At 42.0% G+C, this 20,590-nt stretch overlaps 1 protein-coding gene across 3 annotated transcripts in view; it reads right to left on the bottom strand.

Annotated features, from left to right (window-relative positions):
* The window catches only part of dpr1 (defective proboscis extension response 1), a 524,556-nt gene that overhangs the window by 296,432 nt on the left and 207,534 nt on the right, over positions 1-20,590 (bottom strand). The window contains exon 1 of one of the 3 annotated variants that reach the window (XM_018029633.2): positions 9,269-10,418. The exons of the other annotated variants lie outside the window; for them this stretch is intronic. Within the exon in view, the coding sequence (XP_017885122.1) occupies positions 9,269-9,344 (76 nt within the window). The 5' untranslated portion in view covers positions 9,345-10,418. Of the gene's footprint in view, positions 1-9,268; positions 10,419-20,590 lie in introns of those variants that run through there. 3 annotated transcript variants of the gene reach the window in all.

Genomic DNA, 20,590 nt, shown 5'->3' with positions numbered 1-20,590 from the left:
GTATATGTATATGTAATACTGCATCGATGAAACAGAAAATTACTATGAAAGCGATTATAATAAAAAAAGCCTGATGAAATGTGATTTCTTCAATTCGAGTAGGGTCATTTATAAATCTGCGTCCAGTTACGAAATCTCGGACAGAAGGTTAATCTCGAAGCTACGAGACGCTGGTGCGAACAGGAAATTAGCAAGCGTCCCATCCGTCTTTGTTCCTCGTCTCGTTAGAACTACTCAGTTTCTTGTAATAACGTAATCGATTGCAATTATTGTAAGTATCTAGACTGGCTAATTGAAACGTAATAACGAACTCCATTGAAATCTCCCCTGCCCCGTTGCCAGTCGAATCGGTCGGTAATTATTACCGCGCTGATTCGTCGACGAGGGGACGAAAGAATGTCAGAGTCATCATTCTCATCGAGGAAGATTATCCGGATTGTCCGTTTAGGCGAGACCCTCCCTTTTTGGCCTACGCCAAGCCGTCACGCACGGGGATGGAAAATAAATGGGGTTGCCTCTCCTTCGTTTCATGGTTCCGTGTAATTGCTCTGCGCGTGGCACTGTCGAACCGTGAAACGGTCTGAATCAATAGCTTTCTTCTGATTCCATTACTGTTTCATGTCTCTTATTTGTCGACCATTTAAATACGTGATATATGGAAATATATTTTCTTTCATTAACCCGGAGATTACTAAGTCAATTATTATCGTAAGTATTTTAGTAATTGGAAAAGTAAAACATGAATCACAATACAAATTGTATTATAGAAGATATTTTATGAAAGAGGCGAGTTACATTTCTCTTTTGCAGCATGGAAGCCAAGAGAACTTTCATTATGCGAAGCGGATTAATTATTACAGCTTCGAAACTGGGGGATATAGAGGGTATCGAGGGATCAAAGATAGCTTGTCATTAGGCAAAAGAAGATTTCAATAATCCCTGAAAATCGTGACGTACATTCATACCAATAAAGCATCTGGAAACTAGGTATCGATCGCTTCTTTGATAATAAAAACTGAAAGAATTGTAACAACGGACAGGCAGCTCTGCTTTGAAAAAAGCTGCAAACTGTCAATGAAAGAGAGAAACGAAGCAAATAAATTATCTCGCGCAATAACTGTTTAAAAAAAAAAAAAGAGAGAAGAGAGCGAGAGAGTTGGAGGAGTAACGCGAGAAAATAAAACGGGAGCGTAAAACTCGGGACCCCACCGTACCCCCCTCCCCCCACCATCGGTCGTACCTATCTGTGACTACTGAAACTGCGCGATAAATTTCACGTGGCAGCCCGACTTTTTTCCCCTACCGTGCCGACTAAGCTTTTTTCGCAAATTGAAACTGATCATGCGAGGCGTGCGCCAGGTAATTACGGAAGCAATGTCCGCGAACTCGACGGGAACACGGGCCTCAGTTGCGTAATTGTGTCGTCACAGTTAACTCCCGCCCCCTCCTCCCGCTGCTCCCTCTCACCCTTTCCTTTCACCCCCTCCCCCTTCCGTTTTGTCATTCGGTAATTAGTAAGCCGCTATATTTCTTCGGCGAAAAACAGTTTTTTCTATTTTAATTAAATCCCGTTCAGCCGGAATGAAAGCTTTAATCCTGCGGATGACGTTCGTTAGTATTTCACTATTACGAACGGTCCACAAGATTAAACAGAGTTAATATTCTGTTGTTAAAAAAATGATTCGCCTATTTGTGTCATAAATGGGAACGTTCCTGTATGCACAGAATTTTGTTCCGACCAATACGAATAAGCTTTCCGAGAGAATGATTCAAATGAATAACGGAGAGGAGGAGGATACATATATTACGAGTTCAGCGTCCCGTATATTCTAGTCCATGCCAGCGAGAAAGTCCGGTTTGAAAAAAAAGAATATCTAAAAGGAAATGTAGAGTAGTGGGTGGACGATTGGAAAAAAAAAGGAAACGTCGATAGATAATTTAGGGAGACCTTTTAATTACGTGGGCATCGCCCACGCGAATGTATTTTCCGTGTGTCCCGCAATCATGCTCTCGTGGGATATCGCACAAAAGAGACCCTCTTATCCATGGGAATGGAGCCATAAATTCTAGGTCCCTTTCCGCAGTGTGTGGGCATACGATGCATCAATCATTATCGAGCGCGGTATACGAGCGGAATATTTTGCTGAAAAAGTTGCTTGACATGTTCTATGCATAGCGAACTCCTCCATAAACTGACGTAAACGTTCGCCAACGTTACTAACGATCATCCGGGAAGCGGCCACGCGATGTCCCTTCGAAACCGTCACGCGGCCCGTGTCTTCACGGGATGCGTTATGAAAGAACAAATTTACGATCGCCACGGTATGGTACAGCTCGGAGTGGCGTGGCGCGGCGTAAGTTTCATTATGAGGCTGCTTCCGGCTTCGAAGAACGAAAGTTATAAATCTGCCAGGGAATATCCGTTAGAAGTTCAACCGTGCCGTAAAACCGCAGAGGAGGAACAGCCAAAACAGCGTTGTAAAAGAAACCATTATAAACATTGCTGTGAATGAAGCTACGAAATTTATTAATTGAACTTTTCAATTTCGAACGAGAACACGCGGCGCATTGTTCGAGACCACCATCAATTTCCTTTTTCCAATATTTCACCGGTTGATTGGAGACGTGTCGAATTAAAAGCGAAATGAAAACTTGAAAATCTACTAACAGTGCCTGTAAAAGTTGCTACTGCGAACGATGTTGTAAAAAGACAATTTATGGTCATACGGAGCATCGTAAATGCAGCTACTTTATTGTACCAAAAAGGCGATTTTCGCGTCATTGATGAAGAGCCTTCGCTATCACTATACTACGACTTCGATAAACATCCTGGAACTACTGCTCGCAAGGATCGATACCATAATACGGTCGTATAATCGTACAACTTTCGAGTTCTCTAAAGTGCAACAACGCAGTTTACACGAAATTTGTTGCCGGATACTTTTTCTGGACTTTTCCGCAACTGCAACGAGATTAGATTTAATTTAAATAATTTCTATGAACTCTTGATAAGAATTCAGCGAGTTAAATTCAGAGAGTGAATTACTGTAAGAATACGCCGGTTCATTTTGCGTATATTCGATTTTAGGAGGAACGCGGAGGGGAATTTGCAACGGATGAAATTGTAGGACTCGCGGGAAGTTGCGTGTACCTCGAAGCTCCCGTTTAATCGTTGTATGTTAAATTAGATTTCACCGTTCAATTTGCTTAATTGTCGTTCACGGTGATCTTTGAATTCGCCTCGAGAATACGCTCGCAATTCGTATGAACGAAGTTAACGTTTAGAATTCTCAGATTGAAGACTTGTTTCATTCGTTTCATTAACAAATTCGCGCTCTAAAATGCGCCGTGCTTTAATCGTGACAAATTGCGATCATCGAAAGATTGTATTATGCGGTCTTTAATCCTCTTCGACATAGAGAACACATAGTTTACAAACAGGAGATTATGCGCTAATCTTAATAACGTTAAACCAGTGTATCCCAAGGTTTACGTTCTTGAACTTGAGACAACATTTTCACTGCACATAACGCCAAGTTCTACATGAATATGCACACGCGTGTATGTACATATCAAGGTAATTTCGAACTTCGGAATGCCTTCGGGCGCGTCTAAATCTTCGTCTAATATGTCGGCGATACGGGGTCAGCACGCAACGCTGATACCATGGTCATTATCAGCAAATTGTCGTGATTAAACTATTAGCGTTCAAATGATCCCTGTACCAATATCGCAGTTTACTTAATGTTACCCATATATATGTATGTATTCATGTCCATCCCATGTATCTGTTAAATCGATACGCTGCCTATTTGTTCTGCATCTTCGGGTGTTAATAAACACGGTACTCGTTGTCAGAACATTTTCACATGCGCCTAACCATTTGCAAATAACCAAGATCGTATAAACTCCTACATAAAAGCAATGACAAAGCATTGCAATTTTAACAATTATTACACACATCACATTAATAAAACAATGTACAAAACTTTAGAAACTTTGCAAACTTATTAAAAAAGCTATTACATCTTGAATTCTTATGTCATAATTCTTATGACTATTACATGTCTTAAAGTTTTGGCAGAGATCTTATGACTCATACAACTCTAAATGATTTTTTAATTTACATTTGAAATTAATGACAATTATTAAATATCTAACAAATCTTATGACAATTAAAAAGGAATATTAATTTGTTACAGAAAAATGTATATAAAATACATATTATTATTAATATGTCGGTACAGACGGTCGACTCGAATCATCCACTCTATTTGCTTGCAAATTATACGTTTGGACGTCGCAGTTTACCGTTACCGATTGAACGCTATAATAGCGTACAATAAACTGAGCAATATTTGATAGCAATTAAAGCTCGCGTTACAGTTCGCAACGGTTCGCTTGACCAACGATGGAATTGTTTAACGTATCTCTGTCCCCGGCGAATCGATAAGGTGATAATAATGAGTAATGTGGCGCAATGATTATTCGCAAACGCGAATAGTCGCGTGCAACGGAAATATATTCCATTGGCAAATTTCGATGGGAATCGATATCTGCGTTGGTTAGACGACTTTCTTGAGGTGAACTCAGCTACCCGCGTAGCATATCGCAAAAATCTCCATAACTTCAGTGTAGGATCATAAATCATGCTCTTTTCTTGGTTTCACCATTTCCAGGGGTGGTGAGACTCCTGTGTTATATCGAGAAACTCTTACTCCTGTATTCCTCTTTATATATTACATAAGTCTTGAAAAGATACACGAAAAGAATATTTAAATAGCGATTACATTCCCGTCAAATATATTATTCATCAAAGCTTGGATTGAAAATTGAATTCTTTTTTGACAATTGAACTAAACAGTGAAAAGTTAGAGCTAGCTTCTTTACACCAGCTGACAATTAATAACGTCAAGATAGAATTGACAATATCTTCCGCATTATCCTCGCAGAGGATATTAAAACTAACGAGATCGCATGTTATCGGAAGTTTCCTTTACTACGACCGGGAAGCAAATAATAAGTTTCACGGAAAACGCGGTTTAATGGTAGTTAAACGTTTCTTTCCAATCTTCTTTGAGACAACGACGGCAAAGTTTTCCCGCCGCTACGAGTCCTACGGTTGTTTATTGCCTGATAATAATAAGGAACTCGGTAATGCTTTCATAAAGATTTTTTTCCTCTCTACTTCCGGGCCTGTTCCCTCCTAGGCCGTAAACGTGGAATTGACCTTACTTGATCCTACCCATATTATGATTTATGTGTAATAAATGGAACTAATTGATTTTTTTACAACACGCTGGGTATTTGGATTACGTTAAAAAAAAAAGGCAACTGGTAAACATAAAACTGAATGCTCGTTTAATGTGGGCCAGAAACAGTATATAACTGGGAATTAAAGAACCAGTACTTTGTCGGATAAAGCAAGAAACCGGTTGATTATTTCGTTAAAAAATAACGAACGTGGTTTTCCATGGTAACAGGCTTTACGTGCGAAATAGCTTTGAAGCGATCCTTTGTGCGAAGTAAACGCTCGATGACGAGTAACGAGTAATAGTAAAAGGGCTCAACAGCCCACGAGGCTTTTATCCCATGAACGTGGCTGGAATCCCGCTAGTATCGTATTTACGCGTTTGCCGAATAGATACATACATACAAGAAGGGTTTTCTATGTATTTTTCTTCTAACTTCGATATTTAACGAGTTAACTATGATTACTCGACAGTTTATTGGCACTGACAAAATCCGACCATTCCACCGTCGAAATGGCGAACTTTTGACAAAAAATTTCGTTTTTCTTCAATAACTCCTAAACCGTTGGTCCTATGGGTAAATTGCATATGACCTTTCTTATAGAGGACGACGAGATCTATAATTTCTGTATAAAAATTCTTCGCTAGCTTCAATGGTTTGGAAGTTATTGGCAAAAAACGAAAATTCTGCCAAATCTGAAGGGGTACCCCTTGAAAAATCTCGAAAAAATTGAAAAATTTTTTTTTGTTGAAATTTCGAAAAATGCTTTTAATAAAAGTTGTAAGTACTACTATTACCTACAAGAAAGGTCGTATACAATTTATTTCCATCTCGAATACTTCAGGACGAATCCATTAATTATTTCGTTAATCGTCAAATACTTAATAAGTCGAGTTAGAATGAAATTGTACAGGATCTTTTTTTCTGTATCTGACAACTACAGTCTATGTACGTATTCCCAATTTCCGCTGAAAGAGGAGCCGATTTCACGGGACACGGATGACGCGGGGGTCCCGGGGCGCGATTACAGGAGAAAAATCGTAAGCGCGAGATCTTCTCGACGATTGAATTCGCCGCGATAAATAACGTGCCAACGGAAATCGATTTAATTTTAGCACACGGCTGCGCGTGCACGTGATGTGGACAATGCGCCGCTCCCAAGCACACGGTGATGTACGAGCTTTGCCTACGCGCGCACCTGAAAGTTTGTTATCGCCCGAAGATCCGATTATTTGTACCAACTCTCGTCCGTCGTTCATCACGTTTGTTTCGGCCCGAAAAATCCGCGTTTTAATATACGCTGACAACGTAAACTCGTTAATGACCCACAGAACTTCTAACGAGCCCCGGTCTTCACCTATATTCATGCATATTCTTCCAACAATTTATTCCGTTTTGGGAAATCCGCGTATTGATCCTGTAGTTTTTCTGTAGGTCCGTCGAATCGACATAACGTGTTCAATTATTCATTAATAATTTCGCGGCCGGCAGGGCACCGCATAATTTTTTCATCATTTGAATTTCAGATGCGGTACGCGTCCGTCTCGAGTTTTTCAACGGCCGACCCGCGCCCGTTCCAGCAATCGCCTTTTGTCTAATCGAAAATCGTGTCGACGATTCGACAAATCGATACCTGATTCCGAGCGTCACAATTTGGCCGCGTTTCATCCTGTAATCCGCTTAAAATAAACGCTCATTTCGGGACGGTAAATAAACCGTAGGAGAGCCGGCTGTCACAACGCACAGTGAAAAGCGATGAAAAGTTTTCCATATTTCATTCGAGCACAGATTTCGAATTGTTTCGCCTTGTTCGCGCGAAATATTCCCGCGGCCACTTGAACACCAGTGCTACTAACGCGTTTCTCTGATTGCACAATTACGGTTGGTGATTATTTGCTTCGCCCGCAACGTGTCAGCGTCCCGTCGTCGTCGTCGCGGACGTTGCATTTTCCAGCGGATGGAAGCGCAGCCGCGGTGACTTTTAATTATTCAATTACCTTTTGCTCGCAACCGCGCTACGCCCTAGCAACGTCTTGCTTAATTTGTAAACGCGCTGTCCATTAAGCCTGCGTTACATGCGCAATCTCTGTTAACGCGTCTTTCCCATTGTCACTCGAGATTGCGGTCGACGACCCATACAGCAATCAAATTTCAAACTCGATAGATAATAGAAAAAGCTTAGACTATAATAAATGATACAATTTTTGTTCACCGAACAATTTCTACTCACTGACTTCTATTTCTATGATTTTATACGTAATTTCATAAGCCGGACAGTAGAAATCGTAACGTGAACAAATATTGCGTATTTTTTTCCTATAATCTTTCAATCTAGACCTGTATTTGAATTTATAGCATACTTTAAAGATTGTTTCACTGGTGTTACCGTTTTTGGAATGTCTATTGATAACATAAAGTGGTATCAGTCCGGTTGAAATGCGTTGTAAACGGGCAATCGCGTGAAGCAGGCAGACCTGGGGTTCGTGGGAGGGGGTGAAATTTCTAGCTTCGAAACTTAAACTCGGCTCGTCTGTTCCCAGAGTGCTTCATAAACTACTCGGCGAGATACTTGGGCTGGGCGAGCAGCCGCATTATGCGACACACAGGGATGGAGGGAGAGAGAGAGAGTGTGAGATGTAAAGGTGAATGATGCGCGTTCTAATGCGGCGCCTGTAACCGTGCCCGCGCGTGTACCAGAGTTGTTAAGGCGTCGAAATTAATTGTACTGTCTTTTATGGCCCTCGGGTTATCGGCGGATGAGACTTACAACGCAGTTGCCCGGCAAGTTAGTGTTGATAATGGTGTAGACACTCTGAGTTATGCAAGTTCCGAGCAAATTATTTGCCCTGCCGATGGCCTACCACAATGCTACGTTTAAGGCTCTATGAGCCATAAGATGTCTACCAAAAGTTTCAGTTGAAACGTCCAATATTTCAAGCGATAAACTTTAAGAAAACATGATATTTATAGAGAAATAAGGTTTATAAAACTGTTTTTTTTTAGTCACAAATTTTAACGTGTAATTTCTAATATTCTGATATTCGGTTTTGACACTTTTTTATTATATAGGATTTTACTTGACTTGAAATTGTTTATAACTTCTACAATTCCCACTTTTTACTGTATATCTTAAATAACATTCTCGTAGTTCATACTATTTCACTTTTAAACCTAAACGTGTATTAACAATTATACAAAATTACAAAGTTCTGTCATTGTTGCATGTATATTCTGTCATAAATAAAGTCAAAGTATTACCATTCAACATAAGAATTCGAAATAATAAGAATATATACTAAAACTAATAATAACTTGGAAACAGTTCTTTAAAATCTCTAAAATTTTGCAGTGTTTTACTAATATAATATCCAACAACTGTTAAAATTAGAATCCTGTGTTCTTAATTAAAGGCTCATGCAACCTTAAGTGCCTCCGCGTTTGAAATAATTCATAGATGCTGATTCAGTTTTTAAAAAACATGAAACATGAATAATTTGTTACAAAGCTAAAAAAACATTTGTTTTTTCTCTACAAAATACATTCCACTTCAACGATATTCGAAATAAAATACCATTTGCGAGAACTGTTTCATGGAGATTCAGAACAAACAGGTAAAACGAGAGTTCATATGTAAAACCTGTTCAAACGCTATCAATAATACGTGTTGAAAGTGTAAATCATTCGATACCAAATTGCAGACAAAATTACTCGTAGTATGTAATGCATGCAGTTTGAGTAAAAGAAGCCTCCAGAACGTCCTTAAAGTTCTACGTTCAGGTTTGACACGTACTCGTTTATCGTTTTGACAAGATACAGTTGCAAACAGTAGAAAGGACATGTCGTGTTCGTCGACCTTGAGGAAATACTGTCGGAAGGTCGAAATGTCTGGGCCATGCATGTTCGAGGAGCCTACGGGAGCTCTTATCTCGAGGATTCGAAGAGCAAATCGAACGCCTCGACGGCGAGGGGTTGGTAGCTGCCGCGAATTTGTGAGAACGAATTCTGGCGCACGTACCTTGAGTGACCGCGATCCCTTCGATAACCAGGAGAAAAGCAGCGAGTATCAGAACGGTGAGCCAACGACACAGCATTTTTAACACTTTGTTCAATCGTCCTCACCGCCGATCGTTTTTATCAGCTGAACCTGGTACACACCGGGAGAGATTTATGGGTCGGATCGGGTTGAATCGGCTTCGAAATGAGCCACCGGAGCCCCTTCGCACTCGGTAGCCTTCGCACGTTTCACACGTATCTCGTACTTTCACTCAGCGAGATTGCTTCACGCGACTCGCACCAGTCGGCAACTACCGTGATTAGTAAATTCACTGTGACGTCGACGGTCGTACAGGAAAACGGAACTCGCGAGGTACCACCAGCCGAGGCTGGGACCAGCACCGAGAAAAAGGGTTATCCAATCGGGCGGCGGGCGCCGGGGTGGGTACAGTTAATCGTCCGCGTGCGCTATAAATTCGGGCGAAGGATAACGCGGGGCAATCTCGCGTGGTAACCGAAATCCGGAGAACCGCAGCAGAAACAATCCACGGAAACTCGCGCGTGCAATAAATCACGCGTCAAATCCCGCGGACGGATTGCCGATACACGGTTGTTCGCGCGGAATCAAGGAATCCGCAGAGCGCGAGCGGCGAGCCGGAAAATCCCGCAAGATCCTCAGAGGCGCGGTTTAACCAGCACCGTGTCGAAAGCTCGGCTGCCGTAACCGCGACGAAACCCACGCTTCATCACACGTGGATCCTTTGCGATCATCGCGAGCCGGGTTCCGCGATCGTTGTTGCTCACCCTCCGCATTTTCTTTCTCACCCAGTCTTTCCCTCGTTAATGCGTCCAAAGGATGAACGAAATTCCTGAGTGACACTCATTCAATACTTTCATTTGATCGACCGTTCACTGGATCACCGTAGATCGGATCGTACACGCACGGGGGGGTCGACACGCTCACGTCGTATACCGGGGCAAGATTATACGTTACGCTCGTCGTCCTGCTCGTCGACGACGTGCACGCGACGAACGACGTCGTACGCACATGGACCAGCCGCGTTTACACGGATGCGGGGTGCCGCTCTTGGCGTCGCGGCGCGAAATGATTCTGCGGGACGGACGTCTCCCACGACGGCGACGCATGCGCTCGGTTTTCTACTGCGAGCCGTCTAGGCGCGGACGGGTTACGCGCAGACCACTTCTACTTGACGCGCTCGAGCACCGACTGCTTGCTGCTGCTGTTGGCTCCGATTCTCGGACTCGGGTCTACGGTTCCCGTGTACGTACACACCGGCTGCAGGAATGCTCTCGTTGTCGTCGGGTCAGCTGCCACGCAACCCTCCGCGACGCGATACGATCTTTGAGAGCGTCGTGACACGAGAGAGGTCGCGTTCGCGGGGAATCCGGGGAATTCTCTGGCAGAAACCAGCCAACGGTGTTAAACGCTTGCATCGGCTAGAGGATTTAGCTTGAAAACACTGTCTTGGACGAAACCCATTCAAAATGCATTGATTTATATTGTAATCCTTATTCCCCTTATCGCTTCTACGCTACGCTGTTCATGAATAATTTCATATGCAATGTAAACACATTTGTTATAACAGTATATCGTCCGAGATAGATCAGACTGGACATTTTATCACAGAATGATTTAAATTTCACGATAAATATCTACGCTAAATAGTATTTAGCAATTTTTTCTTGTATCTCGATCCAGTAGAAATACATTCGTGTCACTGCACCGAAGTGTCTTATTACTGCATCAATTATGGGAACGTCCCTGGAGATACTTGTCTTCGAGGAAAGATAAGTCGGCAACAAATTATAGCATTAACCGCAATTAATGGACGCGGCAAGCTGGGAATTTATGATAGCCGGGGCCGTTAAGGAAAATATGTAAGGCGTCTAGCTCGGTGGAAGAAATTATGGAATCCGCAAACATTTCCCACGAATCCGGCATAAATTATTTTCCTTAACGTCCGGACGTACACCGCGTACCGGCCGACTGCATAAAGCTTTTGTTATCGTGGCTTCCACGTTGAGTACCTTGTCGGCCATCCGTGGCACGTTGCATTTAAGAACGGCACGAGACGCGCACTAATCTTCGCGTTTGCCTCTCTCGCGCTCCGCTTCGGGAACGGGAGTTTCGAGGGAAGAAAGCACCGGCCGTATTAACGTCCAGTGTGCAAGCCGGATCTCCCTTGCTTGACTTACGGCTAAAGCTCTTTTATAAGAAACCGACCCTCTTCCTGGAACGCTTTCGTTTGATCGTTTTAAAGCGTTCGCTTGCTGCAGAAATTAGCTCACTGTCAACTTCATTCACTCTTTTTACTTTGACTGATTATGAATTATTAATTATAATAGTGGCAATAAAGTTTACATTCTCGGCACTAAAGGCTACAAGTCTTTTAAGAAATTTTAATTAGACGTTTAAGCGGTTTTAATTTTTATGCTGAGTATTGCAAATTTTGATGAATAATGACGGTACACATGCGATTGATATTGATACGAACGGTATGGGTTCAGTTATCACGTGTCTATAGATGGAAATTCGGTGTTTTAATTAGGGAGTTCGAGTACTTGTTTCTTGCTTCTCAATAACGTTCACCGCGTATCATAAACCGACGAGGTTACCTAAAGTTTGTAGAAGTTGGGATGTAGAACTGGTTCCCTAAATTAAGGGCATGTGCAACGTCCCTAACATTACATGCTTGCGTGTCTTTTGCGGCAAGCTTGCGTGCAACGTGTGCCAGATTGCTGCCCCTCAGTCTTTGTTCGAAGTTCCTGAAAATCCCAATTAATGCAATTATGCTGGTCTTGAAATTGCCTCGACGTTTAACCCAACGATTGTATGCAACAATTCGTAGAAATTGTAGACAGTGTCAGACGAATAAAATTCACGTCGCAGAATAGGACAGAGATGCCCTTTAAGTGCTCAAAGGTAAACTTCGATAAAAGAATAGGATCATTCCATAAGGTAGCGTAGGAAAGTTCAGCTGGTTCCCCTTGGCTTGGAAATGTCACAGAAGAAGTTGGCCGGTGCTTTAATAACGCGACACGCACGGGCACAGGGTGGCGAACATTAACACTGTTTGCCGAGAGGAAAGAGAGAGCGAGAGAGCGACAACGAGGCGTCGCGTTCCATAGTTGGCACCGGATTTCGCGCCAATAAATTTCTGTAAACAGGAACAGATTACGCGTCGCTATCAATGTGTTGCAGTTTGGCAACATCGGCCTCTGACTCTCTTGTGCGAGGGTCCAATAAATTCGCGGGGCCCCGGCAAACAATTATGGCTGCCCGAACCAGGCAAGAAATATCATTTGTACTACCTGGAACTTCGTATCAGCAATCGGCCCGCGACATACGTACATATTACTTAGCCGTATTTAGAATAGTTCGAAGAACGCAGTTACAGCGTTTTTTAACTTTTATGTACAAACGACACGTGATCGGTGGACTGCGGATTTTTATGCAAAATGAAATCTTAGTTGAGATAATTTAATAATTAAATTTTCCTTTCTTAAAAATAATAATTATAATTTTGATGCATTATTTATATTCTCTGTACAACTCAGTTTTATTATAAATGCATCAAATCTGTAGTCCAGTGATTGTCATTCATTCAATTTTGTGAAAACGAAGATGAGTGTGCGTAGCATGAAATCTGTATTACCAATCGCGTATACGTATTTATGAGGTAGAACTGTTGATACTGAAACAGCGTAAAAGAGCGAATAGAAGAGCGTGCACACAGTCGCCCGGGGTCGGTTGTACGGGCGTATAACACGCAGAACATTCTGCTCCAGATTCGTTCGATCAATCCGATGTGAAAGGTGTTTCCGAGCGCTGCGCCGCGCCCGCTATCCCGCCTTTTTGTGTCGATTCGCGTACACACCGTACGTACGCCTTTCGAAAACCGCGCAGAAAACCGGCACGATAGAGTGATAGCGCGGCTGAAAGAAAGTGCCCGTTCCATTTCGTCGGATTGACGTTATTGGAACCGGCCGGCCGGTAAAAAAAAAAAAGAGAGGAGCGTTAAGGACGAGGAACGTCACTGCCGTCGATGCAAAGATTAATGGAACCGCGGATCAACTCGGGCTAGCGATATTGAACCGTTGATGAGAAGCAGACTATGTTCGTATTAGCAAATAGCACGTTGAAGTAATAGTGTTTTGTGTATAAAAATTTTCTCTACCATACAGTGCATATTATTCAGTAATTGGGTGTTCAGAATGTCAATTGGATTAGCAAATAATTTAGCAAAATTAATTTATAATACAAATCGTCATGAAATGATGAATTAAAAATGTTCAGCTTCTGGCGATCATCGAACGACGACGAGGTAAGGGAAGAAGCGGTGTAATAAGTTGCACGCGACCCGGAAAATTGGAGAAATTTCATTGGTATACGGGCGGGATGATTCTTCGGAGTCATCGGAGACAAATCTTCTCTAAATCGGGACGCGGCACGGTGGTTGTCTGAAGTGGCTGAATCTCTGTTCCTTCGTTCACGAAGGTAACGAGACGGGGAGAATTGTCCATGCAAGTTGAAGCCACGGTGAAGAGGCACCGGCAACCGGTTCGCCGCCTTCCCCCCCTCCTGTCGCCCGTTCCGTCCCTCGTTCCTCTGTTCGTTCGGTGATTTTCCTCGGCCCATTGACAAGAAAGGACTCGCAAACGATTGCCAGCGGGGCAATTGAGCTTAAACAACGAGCACGTGGGGAACGTGCATCGGGATTAGAGGGTTTTAAAGGAACAATTGAGCGAAAGCTTTATCTTCCTTCATTCCTTCCAACGTTTACGACTGATGTCCGAGTTCCTTCTCCGGCGTACGATAAGGATGATTAATCCGAATTCCTCCTCGAAACTTTTCGAGGACGAACGATTTTTGAATTTCCTCGAACAGCTTCCAACGTTTTTCGACAGACACAGATACACAGAAGCTCGAAGATACGCTGGAGAACAGCTTGTCGAAGATAATCTGATACTCTCGAGAACAGTCGAGTGGAATAGTGGATCGCCAGATCGCTTAAGAACTGGATTTTTCGAAGAAACTTCGGATTTTCCGTACCTCACAAATGAGGACCATTAAACGATTCAACAGACAATTAAAGAATTCGCTAGACAGTAATTGTTACGACTTCTGACAAATAATTCTCAAGTTACAATTAAACTTTAATTCATTAACTACTTAAGGTGACAATTTGCCTGTTTAGGCTGTTTTATACCAGAGAAATACAGGTGATTTTATATAAAGTAGATTATCGTAATCCTCGGAACACGAGTTTCGCGATGGAAAGCCGAACCGTGTTTAGCTGGTTAGTACACAAACGAATCCAGCGTAATTCCTGTTGTCGCGCGACACGGTTTCACTCGCGGCTAAGAAATCGCGGTTTAAGATCCATCCCGCAGTTTCCCACAGGCCTGAACGCAAACGATATCGATTTCCCCCTCACCCCCCGACGACGTACCCGCCTACAATGTAAACGTGCCATTACCCTTTTGCTACATCTTCCTTAAACTCCGTCAGATGTAATAATGGGTCGGTGACTGGCACAGTTTTTCCTGGCACGAGTTTTTCCGTTTTCGTTGATTAATTGCTACATTTCGTGCTGTAAGTGGGACTTTTTAATGGAAACCGGAGGGGCCTCGACGACGATACCAACCCAGAGCCCCACGCACAATAATGAGAAAAAAAATAATCGTTTTCTTTATTTGTTTTTCGCATGGAATCTGCGAATTTGTTACGGTCAATAGATTTGGATTTTGTATTTCCTTCGGGTTACATATTCGTTTGGCATTAGCGACTATGTATCGTATAATGGCGTAAGCGTGGAGAACGGAATCAAATGATGTGGAAATATCAATGTTTGATGTATCACAGTTAAAAGTATTAAGATATTCCGCCCCTCGTGGAACGGCAAGCCTGATTGATCGCTTCCGGCAAGTCATAACTTACTGAGAATTATTAACAATTATGCGATACTTCTTGGCAAACGTGAAACGTGTCCGCGATTAATCAACCTTGCACTTTACAGAACGTATCTATTATCGTGAACTTTCTGCCACAACTATTACCTCAATAACACCGTAGAATAACGAGTAACTCTCCCCCAGCCGTTACTCTCTTCCTTTTTTAATGCTCCTAATTATGCACGTCACTCAACTACATTTTTAACATGGTTAGATTTTTAGGTGCGCCGAGTTTTTGCATCTTCCTACTGCAAATTGAAACATAAAATTCCTTCCCACTTAGGAGAAACAATTTTACATTTTAAAATATTCATCGTAACGCAAGGTCGGCCATTGTACCCGTGTTTTTCCTGGCTCGGAAAAAAAGAAACGAACGCTTTGAGGCTTCTGCGAAATAATTTATGGAAAATTAGGCGAAATTAACAGGTGTACGTCCTAGCTTCATCCTGCGTTGAAAAACTCTTTATTATTCGGCTTCTCCTTGCTTTTGCGCGACACAATTCCCTGTTTCCTTCTTTTTTTGTTGTAATAATAGCGGCGACAGGACGCGATATCGCGAATAAAGTCACTCGTTAGGCGGGTTCGTCAGCTGTTGACTCGCATGTTCGTTTGCTTTGATCTCGGCTAGAGCCCGATGCATGGAAAGCGTGTACGCAATAATTAAGAACGTACAAACGGCGAAAGCAGGCTCCCAGAAGCGAAGTGTAATCTGATTTCTTTTAATTGCTCCGTTTCCGTCCAGTGCATTACAGGGGCATCATTAACGACATTGGCGGTAGCTTTTTGTCAACCGTGATAAAGGGTTGTTCAATTTTCAGTTTGATGAAACGAACCAGATTTTCATTACACCTTGCCGAATTTCCGAGAGGAACCATACTAATAAATCTGAATCATACTAAGAGAAAAAAATTAAAACAAGAATTCCTTTCGTTTCAGATAATACTCTATCCTCGCAAAAAATATTTATCCACTTCTACATGCGCGTTTCATTTGTTCTAATTGACGCCATTAAATCTTTCACACGCGTTCGCGACATTATCACACAGGATTTTATCCTCTCTCTTTCTATAATGAAATAAACTTAAATGCGCGTAACGCACGATGGCCGGTGAGCGCGGAGGGGGCGAAAAATATAATGAAATGCTGTGGTGGAAAGACGGGATCACGGTCGATGCGCGGAACAAGCCGACTGTAATGAATCCGTAGTAGTTGCACGGGTTTAAGTCAGACACGTAATATTCCTTCACGGCTGCGGGGCAGCGCGATTCAAAACCCACCGCCCTCCCCTGCGCGAAAGTTACGGGCACAATCGAGTAGGTGTGCGGTGGATGCGAGTTGAGTTATTACCGGGCCATTCCAGGCCAACCGTATCGCCAATTCGGGCCGGGGCCGCTTTCTCACTTACCGCCAGCAGCCGAGGCGTTTGAAAATTCTGTGGAAATTATGGAAAAGATAGCCCATCGGTCGCGCTCGTCCGTAGTGCCGGTCCTCGTAATAAATCCGACGACCCTTCTACCGTAAAAATTGTTACACGCTGGAATTGAGTGTTTTAAGTAGTTCGAAGACATTTTTCATCTCATTATTTTATGACAGAAATCGAATTTCTGTTGTAATAGTACTCGGCTATGGCGATAATATTTTTATATATTACAGGGAAAATTAATTCCCCGTTGAAATGAGTGTAAATGATTATTATTACAATTATTTATTTAAAAAAATAAATCGTGTATAGAACGATCGTTTTTGATCTGACAAAATTCTGTAGACGTTTTGTAGAAGTAATAACAGGAAACAGAATGATTGAAGTTATTAAAGGACGAACGAAAACGTTTGTCTAGGGATATGCTTGAAATCTCGGCTGGCGGTAATTCCTCACTGGACTCATGTACATAGCCGAAATGTAATTCAGGGACAACCGATTCCGACGCCGGGACTGAATGAAGTTTCATCGAATTAAACTTTCGCTTGGCAAACTTGCCGCATAGATGATGAAGTCACTTATGGCAACTGCGAGAAGAGAAATCTGCATGTATATCACTCGACACTCTTATTCAAACACTACCGGAGAGCTAAGTGTCAGCAGACTCGTCGGGACCGACTCGCGCCGCTCTCAGTGAACTTTCTTTAAGTTTCGTTCGACGTGTATTCCCGGGACGAAGAGCCGACACAATTTCCTTCATTTTAGTTTTGAATCCCGTAAAATAAACGTGAATGGCATTTCAAAGAGTTCTCTTGTTTGAAATATTTAATCAGGGATGTTTGCAGTTTGATATAGTGGGTATGTTTCAAAATGTAATATCAACTTTTACTACATTTATATTTTATGCAATTCACGTGGGAAGTGAATTATATGATCAGATAGACTGCAATTTATTAGCTTGAAACAATTCAATGTTATATTCATGATTCTCTCTTCTCTTCTCATGTCTGACTAATTACAGATTTATCTACTGCGGTTTCTTAAGGATGTATAGGCTATATACTTAAACAATGGTAGCAAATTTCTGACGCCTTTTAGAATGTTTCGATATTTTTCGATATTTTGAGAAAAAAAAAATTTTTTATTTTTCCGAGATTTTTCAAGGGGTACCCCCTTCAGATTTTACGAAATTTTTGTTTTCTGCCCATAACTCCCAAACGGATCGACTTAGGGGGGCATTTATAGGACTATTTTGTAGAGGACGACGAGATCTACGATTTCTGTATAAAAACTTTTCGTTAGCTTCGATAGTTTATGAGTAATTTGCAAAAAACTGTTTTTTCATTTTTCGTCAATAACTCGTAAACTATAGACGCTAGTGAAGAAATTTTACATGGAAATTATAGATCTCGTCGTTCTCTACAAGAAAGGTCCTATGCAATTTTCGCGTAGGTCCAACGGTTTAGGAGTAATTGAAGAAAAACAAAATTTTTTGCCAAAAGTTCGTCATTTCGATGGTGAGACGGTCGGATTACTTCAATGCCAATAAAATGCCTATTAACTGTACTTAACTCTTTAAATACTGGAGTTAGAAGAAAAATGCATAGAATCTTTCTTGTTTTCCAATACTACTTCAGTAAAGTTTAAGTTTAATCGAGGACTATTCATGGAGGAGAGGACGCTCGATTCAGTGTTCATTTTTTGTGTCGGTATGACAGTCGAACGTGAGACAGAAGAGTCCGTAAAGTGAAAGGTGCTCTATTCGTTTGTCACCAGAGCTTTTAGGTACCTGTATTATGAACTGCAGGTACTTGCAGCTTTCGGAAGCTTGGTAAAGAAGCTTAATCGATATTTCTGTTCACATGATACAGTCACTCCCTGAAAGCTAGATTTACCCTGCGCTATGATAGGGGTTGGTTTCTGCAGGAGGTAACAAGGCTTTGAAATTTTCCCTTCTGGCTTACAGATAGTGTAACCAGTACACGAGAACGTGAAAGTGAGCTTCTAAATAAGAATCTAATAACCAGGTCACAATAAATAAAAATAGATTAATAGATAAATGGCTTATTGATTTCATATTTTGATTGAAATTGAGAAATGGTTCCTTTTATATTTTTTAAGCATATAAATAAAATTATATATTATACATAACAATTTTATGATTATATATATAATTTATCAACAGCGTGATATTCATTATGGCAATAATTTATCAAATATGTCTTTTACAACATTTTTTAATTACCATTTCGCATAAGGAATTTCAATTAGCGTATCTTATACGTCATTTAAATTCCAGTAGAGGTCATGAAGCATGCATATTACACGCGTCAGTTAAAACTAGAAATGTGATTAGAATTTTGGGATTGCAGAGCTCCGAGTTCTGTTTCATATTAGAGATTCATTGAGGACTAATATCTGTGCAGGTCAAAGTGTCAAAAATTAATACAGTGTGAGGAGTGAATGGGGCATTAAAACTGGAGGATTGAATCGCCTGAAGGGTTCTCTTGTACCGAATGATCAGAATAATATCGAGGAGAAGGTTTCCGTCCGAAATGCAAACTTGCACACACGCGTTTCCATCCCGGGACACGTTGTCTCCCGAGAAGAGCGACGTCTTCGTCGCGTCCCGTTGCTGAAACTCGTGCAACTCTAATGCTCGATGCGACGCGCGTCCAATTGCTGGTGCGACGCCTATATTCCCGGCGACATGCGAGCGCGAACGAGGCCAAGTGTCTATTTCGAGATGTCGGCTGACAAAATAGCAGCGTGACTAAGGAAACATAGCCGGAAGATTTTCTCCCCGGGCAGCCAGACAGCAAATGGATCGTACGCTCGACTGCAACCGCCGCTGCATTAATTTCAAATAAGGTCCTTAAAGCTTGATCGAGTTTCTGGAACGTTATAGCCTGCCTCACGGGGGTGTGTGTGTATCTGGCGAGGTGAGAGGATAGAGGTTGCCCTGTGTGCACGATTAATCCGTTCCCTAAGCTTCTCCCCCTTTTTTAAATGCTAATTATTGTAGATACAACAGATAGAGAAGGAATGGTAGAGCCGAAGTTTATCGTGTGTATCAAATGCATTATGGAAACAATGAACACGAGCAGTTTTAACAATCCTATCTTGATTCACCAATGCAAATACAAGTAATAAATTCGTTGTATATATTTCGACAATTAATATTTTAATTTGCGTTACAATTTGCATATCAATTAACATTCCGTCCAATATTGTTTCGCGGTAATGAACTAATTTTAATTACTATCTCGCGTATAATATCCGGTGTCATATTTATCAAAATTAATCAGAGCGCGCGATACGATATTTGACGCGTTTTTAAATTTTCAGGGGTACCCGACCGCGTTCCTTTAAATATTAAAGTAGACTGACCCGTTTAAAAGTTCAAGACCTTCTCTTTTTTCCTTCGACCCTCGAGTCCCTCGAACCCTTCGAGCCGGGACAAGAGGCTCCCTTTGGCAGGACGTGGGGTCGCGTATCCGAAAAATAAAAGAACGGGCTGAACTCTGTGACGCGGCAGTGCGCCCTCGCGTGAATGTCAAGAGAACGGGCACACGCAGCGTGCGTGGAATAAAGTGAACCACATTGTTGGGGGAAATTGCCTTTGCAATCTTCAGGAGGCTGCCTCCACCCACGCGAGTCCGTCTCTGCCTGTGTGCGGAAAGAAAGAGTTTCGCCCGGCCTACCAGGCTTAACCTACGACGATCGCCCTTTGAGGCCGGACCGTTATCTACCGGAAGGTCTCTACTCTCTTGTTCACCCTCCTCGAACGGCGACGGACGGATGACGCACGATTCCGACGAAACTATTTCAGCTGAGAGAAAGCTGTCGTGTGTCTGCGATTTTAGTGATTAATAAAAGATTGTTAATAAAATCATTTTCTTGTTTTCTACATTCTAAATGGTTATTTAGTATTTACAGTACACACAT

The sequence above is a fragment of the Ceratina calcarata genome, unplaced genomic scaffold (assembly GCF_001652005.2).
Source record: "Ceratina calcarata isolate Rehan_Ccalc_2016 unplaced genomic scaffold, ASM165200v1 scaffold49.2, whole genome shotgun sequence".
Taxonomy (NCBI): domain Eukaryota; kingdom Metazoa; phylum Arthropoda; class Insecta; order Hymenoptera; family Apidae; genus Ceratina; species Ceratina calcarata.
The sequence above is the reverse complement of the archived record's forward strand: the minus strand, read 5'-3'. Positions and strand labels throughout refer to the sequence as shown.